General features: G+C 41.6%; 1 protein-coding gene across 1 annotated transcript; it reads left to right on the top strand.

The window, feature by feature from the left end:
• The first annotated feature begins 6,529 nt into the window (after positions 1–6,529).
• On the top strand, positions 6,530–12,496 carry LOC146673491 (uncharacterized). The gene is made up of 4 exons (XM_085401911.1): positions 6,530–7,135; positions 7,791–7,897; positions 11,342–11,701; positions 11,940–12,496. Exons 2-4 carry the CDS (start codon positions 7,798–7,800, stop codon positions 12,287–12,289), a joined length of 810 nt encoding a protein of 269 aa, XP_085258037.1. The 5' UTR covers positions 6,530–7,135; positions 7,791–7,797; the 3' UTR covers positions 12,290–12,496.
• Positions 12,497–12,815: the final 319 nt, after the last annotated feature.

Here is a 12,815-nt window from a genome sequence, read left to right as displayed (position 1 = left end):
ATTTATCAGTTTAAACCAGTACAGAACAAGATAAGGCAGCGTCTTCCTGCTCTTGGGTGAAGAAGCATCCTTTGTGTAGTGTATCAGTTCAGCTACAATTGTGATTATCTCAGCGACATATTTTCAAGGCACAAAACAAAGAGTTCTTACATTAGTGAAATCTGAAACAAACCATTTGGCCTTCAACAGGCGTCTAAAAGATTAAGAAACTAATGTAGCTGAGGGAGTGATCTCTGTGGTATTTCAACCTTGTACCAGCCTGTGATTCTCACACATCAATTCTTGGGTCAAAGAGAAAAATAACTAAAACAAAGGGGCCTTATTGAATGACAGAGTTTTCCTGCATAATGTCACTATAAAACAATATCCAGTAAATGCTCCCATGGTACTAAAATACCTAACAATGGGGGAGTTCACAAATGAAGATCTGGAAGTTGCTGCCTGGTGACTCTTTATATAGAAGAGTGAGATTATCTCCCCACCAACCGGTTCACACAGTTTTTTTCTAAAGCTGACTGATTAGGAATCTCAAAGTTGGCTTTCCTTATAAGTAATACATGGTCTCAGTCAGACTGGACATGATCACTCCTACAGGAAGCAAAGTAAATGTACTATGATTTTATTTCACCTGTGAAATGATGAAAAACAGCAGAGTAGCTAACGCTAACAAAAGCGTGTTGAAATGTTTCATTTTCTGCTGTTTCATAGGTCAAAAGGGCGTTGAACCAAACTGAACCTGAACTGCTGCTACTGTTGTAGTGCAGCATCTGCTGTGTGGTTAATCATATAACATTTTGTACACAGCAGACAGAGGCTACTGGCACTTAAGTCCATCTGCTAGATAGCTTTTAAAATTGGTTAGGGAAGTGGCTTTGATAATACTGATACACGTTCTTTGCTACTGTGACAGGACAGGGATCCACCAGGGAATAGTTGTGAGGATAAAGAGCCTTCAGTTCTCTAAATATAAACTGGGTACTTGTAGGAAACTTTGGGAAGCGGCATTTTTCCTCATATCGTCTAAATTTAAGTTAGCTCAGGTACTTCTTACATACTTGCTCTACAGAAAGCCCAAATAAAGCCAAGGAGATATGTGAAAATAGGAATAGTAAAATATGCATCATAATCAGTTGTATGTGTCAACTATGTGGGCACCTCAGTCTTGTTGGCATGAAGAAAAGTTGTGTAATGTGTGCCATAAGAGCTGCAAAGGCATCATTTAAACAGTAGTCGTCTATTAGTCATAACGTATCTCCTGTTAAATAGTTAAATGTCCGTTCTCCATCTCTGTCCTCTCACAGCTCGGCGTATACCAACTCCAGGTCCCCACCAGCAGCTGTGGTAACAATGGCTGTGCCCATCAACACACTGAAGCTGAGAAGCCACCGGTTACTATTGGCGGCTCCAATAGGGTTACCTGTCAACTGTGGACACATGAAAGGACACCAGCAGAAGTTAAACAGAAACACAAGACAAGTTTACTGGAACATTTCCTATTGATAGCTTTATGGAAAAGTGTGTTTAAACAATTTTCTATTTTTTATTTTGTTTATGATTAGATTTATTGTGAAAGGAATTTCAAACTTTTACATTTAATTTGACCTTTCCCCTGTTTTTCATACAGAGTGAAGACGAATGGATGGTGCTTTCTTTGTTTGTTTAAAGATAATGAATATAACTCTAAAGACGTCTTAAACCACCCCTCGTTTCTATATATTTTGTTATATAAATGGAAATACAGTATACAAGACAAAAACTGAGCTTATATGATACTAAGGACCCTGTAAGTCAGTCCACCTTTATTATTCAGCACAGCCTTAAGTCTCTTAGTCAAGCTTTTTTGTATTTTCTGTAAAGAAGTATTCAGGAGCAGTTCTTTTCTTGGATGTTGGTTCCCTTTTATTCCATTCTCTGTTAAGACGTTTCAGTAATGTTGAGGTCTGGGGAGGCTAATCCATGACTGAAGTCCTGTGATGCTTCATACTGCATTAGCAGTTTGTTGTCATAGTGAAAAATGAAGCCACTGCCAATCAGACATTTGCATAGTGGATCAACTTCTGATGGTACTTTCCTGAATTCCATACCTATAATATGTTTGCACATGCTGATGAATATTTTCAACTGATTTTCCGTCCAGTTCCTGTGTAATGTGACATACGCCAGTCTTTCTCCCTGTGTCCCTTCCTTAAGAATAGAGCCATCCTTCCATTGAGACTGTTTCTGATGAGGCTTCATTGAGCAGTAGATGGATCCCTCAGCTCATCTAATCGTCCTATTTCTTAACACGTGACTTTCAGAAACTGTTAATCTGCAGTAGCTCGTTAACTCTTGCACTTCTTTTTTTTTTTGTAATCTCTTAGTTTCCTCATTTTGTTAAGGTGGCACTGCACACCAAATCCAAAGTCAACATACTTTTATATAATGGAGTTGAACCTGTAACTGAGTTTGATTTAAACCAACCTAAGCGATTAAGTGAATGATGATGAGTAAAGGCGGAGGTCGTGGATGAAGACAGCTGTTGGCTTCTCATATATTGCAGAGTGAGGTTGTGTTTGCGCATTATTATAAAACCATGTTCACTATATATTTTAGCTGCAGACAATAACATTATTTGTTCTGCTGTGCTGATGTTATTCCACTTTTTATTCCAAGACCCTCAACACAAGCCTTGTAGTCCAACCATATACAGACAAATAAATGGTTGTGGTTGTAACAGCTCATGAACATGAATCATTCCACATTACTTTAAAAATCATTGTAAACTAAAATGGAATAAATGAGTGTTTATATATAGTTTTGTCTCAGCTGTTTACACACAGTGTTTCAGTTCTTATCAGAGAGTCCCACCGTCTCACATGTGATGAACCTTTAGCTCTGTTGTAAGCGTTTTGTTAGACCAGGTTTCCCTCATTTAAAAAATAATCTCTCATTAGAAATGGATATGATGTCTAAGACATAGAAATGCTTATTATGGGTTCACTTGATGCCATTGAAAAGAGAGATGCACATAGGTAACGCGCAGGCCATCCGAGGTTTATCTTCTCACCTCGAGTTTGCGACACTCTCAGATAAGGGCGTGCACGTTTCTGCGTGATCTTCTAAATTAGAAAAAACATTTCACAAAACAGAAGCTGACCATCACAAAACACTCATCACAAACCAAAAATGGCTCCACTGAGTGTCAAATTATCACCAGAATTTACTGATAATCTAAAGACTCACAGAACTAATTTTGTCTCATTTTGTCTTAGTTTGAGACATAAGTGCATGATTATAATACTGTGTAGTTAGATGAGACAGAACTGATGGTTCCTCTTAATTATCCTCTTCATTTTTCCTGAGCCTCAGTAGTGGTAGCTACCATGGATAGAAAAACAATGACTCATCTTAAATCTACCCAACCACAGTGTTAGGTGTGGCTGTGTGCAGGCAGGAATAGGACCCAAGGTGCAGACTCCGGAGACGGACGTGAACTCAAAAAGGCTTTAATTAGGTACTCAAAAATATAACATAACTGAAAAAACTCAAAACAAACTTAAACTGGCGAAATGACAGAACACACAGCTAAGAAAACGGTAGATCACGACACAGACACTAAGAAACACAGGGCTTAAATACACAGAGGGAGCAATCAGGAAATGAGTAACAGAAGGGAAACACAGCTGGGGCAAATCAGAACTGACGAGACCAAAGAAGCGTAAACTGCACACACTGAGAAAAGACGGAGACCTTCAAAGTAAAACAGGAAACACATAACACAGACTGAACAAAGACACAGACTCACATGCAGGCACTACAAAGGGAACAGAGACGTGGGACCAGGGCAGACACAAACACTGACTGAACACGGGGATATAGGAACTTAAGATACACATAGACGCGAACTAGACAAGGGGATGCAGGTGATAGAGGAGACAGAGCAACTAAAGAAGACAGAGACCTAAGCCATAAGACAGAACTCAAAGAAACCAAAAACTAGACAGTATAAATAATATCATAAACTCAAAAACCCTGGGTCGACGACCCAGGCATCCTAACAGTACCCCCCCCTTAAGGGCTGGCTTCCAGACAGCCCAAACCAAAACATCAAAATCAAAAAAACAAAAACAACCCAACCAGGGTGGGCGGCGGGGGAAACAGGATGGAGGGCTCAAAACAAAACAAGGAGCCAAAACAAAAAAAAAAAAAAAGAACAAACAACAGAGCCTGGAAAGCAACAGAAGAAAACACAGGAACAAAGTCCAAAACAACAGCACCAAGGCCCAGGCATAGTCCAAAAGCAAACAAACAAAAGAGCTCACGAAAATCTGTTTACATAACAGATTTTAATGTCTTCAGCAGCTGGACACTCATCTGAGGAAGGAACATTGGAAAGGTGGTCAGTGCACAACTGCATTACAAATTTTATGTACGACCCTGTATTTTATTGTATTTATATATTTTTAACATTTTACTTAATAGCTAACCTAGTATTGTGGATAGATGATCTCAGTTGTTCTCCTGACTGAAGTTTAGTCCGTTTACAGCATCCTGCCATGAAATTGCATTGCATTACATTACAGTACCACTTTTGGGAAGGATGAAAATATTTTCAGGAAGGAAGTCAGTCTGCAAGGAGAACTGCCTGAACTTCTCCTGCACGTCAGCACTGAGGTCCACACTGCACCCTGTGAAAACATTAGGTGTTTCAGCTAGACGTTTTAATAATAATAATGGATTGGATTCATATAGCACTTTTCTAGGCACCCAAAGCGCTTCACAATACCACTATTCATTCACTCTCACATTCACACACTGGTGGAGGCAGCTACAGGTGTAGCCACAGCTGCCCTGGGGCAGACTGACAGAAGCGAGGCTGCCATATTGCGCCATCGGCCCCTCTGGCCAACACCCGTAGGCGGTAGGTGAAGTGTCTTGCCCAAGGACACAACGACCAGGACACAGAGAGCAGGGGGATCAAACCGGCAACCTTCCTCCCCTGAGCCACGGTCGCCCGAACCCTTAAAAAAAAGGATTCGTCAGAGTGTGAAATTATGCCTAAATACTGTTACTGTCTAGTTTGTTAGCAGATAGGTTTCATTCCCCTTGGTGTTGATGGAGTAAGTCAGGGTGTATTCATCATACTTCACATCAACAATGAGCAACTCGCTCAAATGTCCAAAGCCTGACAAAAGAATATAACTGAAATAATGAAAATTCTAAAAGGTGAAACTATTAATATCTTTCTCCCAGTGTGGGCGCACCCACTCTGACTTATGTGTCTCAACTTTCCAGGCACGTCGGTCTTATTGGCCACTTTTTCCATTTTCCGACATGTGCCATTATAGCTGAAAAGACATCATTGAAACCTGATTAATCTTCATTTTAAATTATTTATTTATATTTATATTTATTTATATGTAAAAGACTACAAGTTTAACTTCACATAATTATATGTTAATTGTTACCCTGAAAAAATGCTGTAGCTGGCATTTGTAACCAGTTCTGTTTAGAAACTCGTGGGTTTGCAGTGTGCTATGGGTCACTATTCATTTGAAATGGGAAGTGCTGTTCAGTTTTGTGATGGCTGCTGAAGGTGGCTGCTGTAAAGGCCTAGCAGAGCATCTCAAGGGCGGAAACACAGCATTTGGTAGTGATGTGACGTTCTGTATCGAGGCTTCGAAGCGATGCGCGTTTCGAGGCATGCTTCATTTATGGGAGGAGCTGAAAATGATGACGTCCGAAGCCTCGCTGCCCGGCTGTACCACGTGACTGGTTCATGAAGTGGTTCGAACTTAGCCGCGAGCTATGACAGCGATATAAACCCCTCAGACTTCATTCAAAATGTGGGTGTTTGATGGAGAGTTGCGGTTAGTGAGAGTTTGGAGGTTTAGGAAAGTGAGGAGAGAAAGTCAGGAGAGAATGGAGCCAGCTAAGAAGAGGAGGATGTCCTCCCCTGTGTGGGAACATTTTGATTTTATTCCTCCCAACAAGGTATGGAAATTTCTACAGAAGATGTATTTTCATAATACTGATGGTGCAATACAATTTATGTTAAGCTGTCTGTACTTTTGTAAGGTGAAGTGTTTGCTATGTGCCAGGGAGCTGGGATATAACAACAACACCTCATCTATGCTTAGGCACTACAGAGCTTTGCATGAGAATAAGGGGAACACCGATTGTGGAGCAAGACCAGGTGAGCCATCAAATGCCATGATAATATAGCATGCAGTAATGTTACTAAATGATATAACAATATTATACAGCTGTTATAAGTGACGTGTGTGATATTTATATTTGTGCTTTGTCTTTATTGTCTTTCCTCAGGAGAACAATCTCAAATAGCTGAAGACCTGGTTAGCATGGTGATTGAGGACTCCCAGCCAGTTAGCATTGTGGAGGACAAAGGATTCAAAAGATGAGATCATAATCATAGCCTTTTCCTTTTTTGTTTTCGTTAGGTCACGAGCAGTTGTCCAAGCATTTCACTGCATATCGTACTGTGTATGACTGTGTATGTGACAAATAAAATTTGAATTTGAAATTTGAAACCCACCGTGTCCTGTTTATACAGTGTGAGGGTTTTAAACAGACCTTTGACCTTCGTCCAAAGTTCGAGCCTTTTCTCTGCATTTAATTTAAGCGTTAATATCACAGAATAACTGTTGTTGCCGCTGATCAACAAACTGCTTGCTGGGCGGGACTTTCTCAGTCCTTGCTTTGTAAAACATTCAAAATGAAACTCACTCAGTGACCTCAGTGTGATGTTAATATTTTGTTTTATGCTCATAGAAAAGGAAAACTTGGTTTTATTTTAAAGACTTATTTCAACAAATCTGTCATATTGAGCTCATAATCTACACCTGTGGTTGTTGTTTTATGTGCTCTGCTTAGACGCTTCGTTTCAGGAAGCCTGGGTGTGACAGCGGGAACCACTCCTCCAGAACATATAAGCTGTAACACAGCTATTGCTTTCACTTTGGGGACTTTCCGCAGTGGCTCAATAAGCACCCTCGGTGCTTTTTCATACCTTTAGATTTGAAGATTATATTTAAGTTATCAGATATATTTGAAACATACTGAAGACCTTTAAATGGAGCTAAAGGAGACAGTGGAACAACTGCGTCCCTCCACGGACAATGGAAGGAGAGTAATGGTGAGGTCGTGTTTAAATTGTTTTCATTGTCACTGTTTTCCTTTTATTTTGACCTGCTTAGTTCACAGTGCGAGCTTCACAGCTAATGTGAGGCAAACAGGGACGCCTGGTTAAAGCTGGTAAACCTGAACGTTGAACCTTCAACTGTGCTCTGCTGTGAATTTAGCTGGGACCTGACAGTCACAGGTAGTAGCTACTGACCTACTATGTCATCTAAAGACAATCAGCAAATAACAAAACAACAACTTCATAGATCAATATTTAGGAAAAGCCGAGGCAGAAGCTGCAGTGGACGCTTCATTGTTTCTAAGACTCAGTTTCTCTTCACTGCTCTGTGTTACTTTACTTCAACTTCCCTCTTCTCCATGGCTGCTTACAGAGGAACAACAGGACAAACTCGACCGACCGGTGGTTTAGGCATATGTGACAAAGAGTGTGACAGCATAGAGTCTGTCGTGGGCAGTCCCTAACTGCTCACGACAGATGGGGAGTCCCTATAAGTGAAAACAATGGGCCAATCCAATTGCTCCTGATCTAGGCTACATATATCACACGAGGCCCGTTTAGTTTGTAAACAGTGGTTTGTGAGCTGTCCACATTAAGGACAATTTTGGCTTTACGGACAACACGGATTGTCACTCTCCGTGATACACAGATCTTTGATGGTTTATCGAAGCAGAGAAAGTATGATGAATTTTCTTCGTATTGAACTGCTCTGGGCTCTGCTGTTTGTTGGAGTACTGCAGGCGTCCGTCCATAAAGGTAAACTGAGCACTTTGCGTGTTTAACCAGTGATGATTTGTCATAACTGTATACATACTTCTAGGGTTAGTGTTTCAAAATAGATGGTGGTTATCATCATCATCATCATTATTATTATTGCTGTTGTTAATGTTAACAACAATTTTATTTATATATATATATATATATATATATATATATATATATATATATATATATATATATATATAGTCTCGAGACCGAGACTGCAAGACCAGACTGACCAACCTGTGCATTGCCTGGATTGATTACAAGAAGGCCTATGACTCAATGCCCCACAGCTGGATACTGGAATGCCTAGAATTGTACAAGATCAATGGGACCCTAAGAGCCTTCATCAGGAACTCAATGGGGATGTGGCGTACAACACTAGAGGCCAACTCCAAGCCCATAGCACAAGTTACCATCAAGTGCGGGATCTACCAAGGAGATGCTCTGTCCCCACTGCTGTTCTGCATAGGCCTGAACCCCCTCAGTGAGATCATTAACAAGACTGGCTACGGATACCGACTACGGAACGGAGCAGTTGTCAGCCACCTCCTGTACATGGATGACATCAAGCTGTATGCCAAGAGTGAACGAGACATCGATTCACTGATCCACACTACCAGGCTATACAGCAATGACATTGGAATGTCGTTCGGACTGGAGAAGTGTAGTCGGATGGTAACAAAGAGAGGGAAGGTAGTCAGAACTGAGGGGATTGAACTACCAGAAGGCAACATTGCAGACATAGAGGACAGTTACAAGTACCTGGGGATCCCGCAGGCAAATGGGAACCATGAAGAGGCCGCTAGAAAGGCTGCAACCACCAAGTACCTGCAGAGGGTCAGGCAAGTCCTGAGGAGTCAGCTGAATGGTAAGAACAAGATCCGGGCCATCAACACATACGCCCTGCCCGTGATCAGGTACCCTGCTGGGGTAATAGGCTGGCCAAAGGAGGAGATAGAAGCCACTGACATAAAGACAAGAAAGCTCCTGACCATGCATGGAGGGTTTCACCCCAAGTCCAGCACCCTGAGGCTGTACGCTAAGCGGAAGGAAGGGGGCCGGGGACTGGTGAGTGTCAGCACCACAGTCCAGGATGAGACAAGGAACATCCAAGAATACATTGGGAAGATGGCCCCAACTGACCGAGTGCTCAGTGAATACCTCAGGCAGCAGAAACCCAAGAAAGAGGAGGGAGACGAGGAACCATCATGGAAAGACAGGCCCCTGCACGGTATGTACCACCGGCAGATAGAGGAGGTGGCTGATATCCAGAAATCCTACCAGTGGCTGGACAAAGCTGGACTGAAAGACAGCACAGAGGCACTAATCATGGCAGCACAAGAACAAGCTCTGAGTACAAGATCCATAGAGGCTGGGGTCTATCACACCAGGCAAGACCCCAGGTGCAGGCTGTGTAAAGATGCCCCAGAGACAATCCAGCACATAACAGCAGGGTGCAAGATGCTAGCAGGCAAGGCATACATGGAACGCCATAACCAAGTGGCCGGCATAGTGTACAGGAACATCTGTGCCGAGTATAACCTAGAAGTCCCGAGGTCAAAATGGGAGATGCCCCCAAGGGTGGTGGAGAATGACCGAGCTAAGATCCTGTGGGACTTCCAGATACAGACGGACAAAATGGTGGTGGCTAACCAACCGGACATAGTGGTGGTAGACAAACAGAAGAAGACGGCCGTAGTGATCGATGTAGCGGTTCCGAATGACAGCAATATCAGGAAGAAGGAACACGAGAAGCTGGAGAAATACCAAGGGCTCAGAGAAGAGCTCGAGAGGATGTGGAGGGTGAAGGTAACGGTGGTCCCCGTGGTAATCGGAGCACTAGGTGCGGTGACTCCCAAGCTAGGCGAGTGGCTCCAGCAGATCCCGGGAATAACATCGGAGATCTCTGTCCAGAAGAGCGCAGTCCTGGGAACAGCTAAGATACTGCGCAGGACCCTCAAGCTCCCAGGCCTCTGGTAGAGGACCCGAGCTTGAAGGATAAACCGCCCGCAGGGGCGTGCTGGGTGTTTTTTATATATATATATATATATATATATATATATATATATATTCTCTTCAATATAATGATCATAGTGCAGATATAAACTTTGCACGAACACCATCACGTATATACGACTATTAGCATGTATTTTTTTTAAAAACATCATAAACCTCAATTGTATTGATTTTCCTGATTTCAGTTTGAGTTTGTCATGCCCAGTGCAATATTATGCTCTCTGTTTAACAGTTCATGTTGCGTGTCCACGGCTGAAGTTTGTTTAAGTCAGCACTATATCTGAAATGAACACTGATATAGAGCCGCGGGTGCTGGTATAAAATTGTTGTATTACCTTGAAATATTTATAACCCAAAAATAATGAAGTGGAGGCACAGAAAGTGTCCTGTTTATTAAAAAAAATATCTCTTTAAGAGGGATCTGAAAGACCGTAATGATTATTCAAACTGATATTCTCGGGAAGAGAGAGTTAGCTCAGTACTACAGCTTACAAGATCTGAGATAGCACGATATATCTAGTCCAGAGGAGGCAGTAAAACTCAATACTAAAGTCCTAAACTCAATATTGAGATTAATACAAAAATAGAAAAGAAAGAATGTTTCAAGCACTGCAGATTTTCTGTTGTTGTTGTTTAAAGAGGAAAAAAGAGAGACTGTGACACCATCTTACATTACTTGTAAGATGTTGGTCATGTGACACATTTCAAGTAATTTGAGACGGTGCCGTTTCGCTCTTTCCTTATCAAGAGCAGGTTGAAGTTGTGTAATCTGTGAACTGTTGTATTTCTATATGATTTTCTTGCACTGTAGTTTGTGTGAACGTTGTTGTTGTAAAGCATGTGAATAATGAGTTACAGTGATCTAATCTAGAGAAGATGAAAGCAGATTACTAGATTTGTTCATGTTTACTTAATCAGAAATGACTGTGAGGATTTTAAATTATTGGTCCAGTTTTATAGATCAGGAGCTCAGGTGTGTTTGTGAGTGCGCTACATACACAGCGGCCAATGACAACTACCTCAGTCTTATCCGTATTTGGCTGCAGGAAGTTTGTACCATCCAGCATTTACTGTCTTTGATGTGTAGCAAAGGCCATGTTATCTTATTGGAACTTCATTACCCAGCAGACCGATGTAGTTATCTCCCGAGCTGACAGCAAAGCAGAGAGGAGCCCATCCTTTATTTGTTAAAACAGGAGTTTGACTGTGCTATGTTTACAACACTTCTATTTTGTGTTATTTTTGTTGTAGTTACTTCTACTTTACTTATTAACTACTAATTAGTAAAAGTGTGAACAAGTGGTCACTTTAGTTTTAAACCTAATTGTTTCTATGAGTGTGATTTCAAAGCTCCAGAAGTTAGTAATTGTACTTTGATCCCTTTAACCTCTCTGCTTTGTGTCACTTTCTCTCTTTTAGACCAGAAAAACATCACAGCTGGACAGAACGTCACTCTGCCGTGTCGAGGTCAAGACAACAACATCCCCATCACAGTGGTAGAGTGGAGCAGAGCTGACCTGGGATCAGAATATGTCCTTTTGTACAGGGATGATCTGTTTGTTCCAGACAACCAGCATCCATCTTTTAAGAACCGGGTGGATCTGCAGGACAGACAGATGAAGGATGGAGACGTGTCTCTGATTCTGAAGGATGTGACGATTAATGACACTGGAACATACGAGTGTCGTGTCTTCAGGAGAAGAACAAACCGCAGGAAGAGAGCTCATCTGAAGACTGACCCCATCAGCATCATCAACCTTCATGTTGTTGATCCTCCAGGTGAGTGAGTAGAGTTGAGTGTGTGTGTGATCAGAGGTGAAGCTGCTTCCTGGTTGTTGATGTTTGTTTCTAAAGATGTTGTTGATGAGACTTTGTAGAAAGCAGCTGGTCTGAGTGATGTGATCAGAGTGCAGTAGATAATGTCTGACAGCAGTTTGAAGAGGAAATGGATTCTGTTCTGTTCTTCACTCATCACCTACCTGACAGCTGACACCTCACACCTGTTTCTCACCTGCAGGTCAACAAGGAGGACACACAGAGGATGGAGGGAAGGAGGCTGGATCTGTTGGACTCGTCATTGGTCTTTCAGTTGTTGCTGTTGTTCTTTTTTTGATCTATAGAAAACATAAAAAATGTAATCAGGACTCACACCATCCTCCCGCTGAACCACAGACTGAAATGTCTGAAAGTTTTCTAAACTCTGAATCTCCTGCTGCTGAATACAATGACAGAAATGACCTGGAAGCAAACAACTGTCACGGACACTCCACAAGGATCCCTGATGTCACTCTGACACTTGCTGACTCCTCAGGAAACAGCAGGACTGCTTCCACAGAGAAACATCAGAGTGCAGTAGATAATGTCTGACAGCAGTTTGAAGAGGAAATGGATTCTGTTCTGTTCTTCACTCATCACCTACCTGACAGCTGACACCTCACACCTGTTTCTCACCTGCAGATCAGACAGGAGGAGACCCTGGGCTGGAAGCTGGTCTGTCAGTTTTTGGTGTGACTTATTTTTAAACCTGAAACAATTTTTTCACCTTCTCTTTGTACCGAACAAAAGCTGGTCTTAAGCTATATTTATATTATAAGCTAATGAAATGTTTCATAACTAAAATCTGACAGTTGAGCTTTCAGATTACTGCAGTACTATTTTATCTACCTCATGCTTTATAACCTATTTATTTGCCTCATTACAAAATGTCCAACTAATGTTCCTTCTGCTATCGGTTAATGAAGCTTCAGTAGAAAATTGAATCAGTCTATTTCAGCTTTAGCACTGGATACATGAAAATCTATTTACTGTCATTTCATTGTTTTTATAGAAAACAGATCAACTAGTCTGACAGGTGCCTCTTCATCACAGAGGTAACACTGTGATCAGTAACATT

This window comes from Rhamphochromis longiceps, linkage group LG3, assembly GCF_057381845.1.
Source record: "Rhamphochromis longiceps isolate RC_006_pf linkage group LG3, R_longiceps_female_GT1.1, whole genome shotgun sequence".
Classification (NCBI taxonomy): Eukaryota; Metazoa; Chordata; class Actinopteri; order Cichliformes; family Cichlidae; genus Rhamphochromis; species Rhamphochromis longiceps.
The sequence above is the reverse complement of the archived record's forward strand: the minus strand, read 5'-3'. Positions and strand labels throughout refer to the sequence as shown.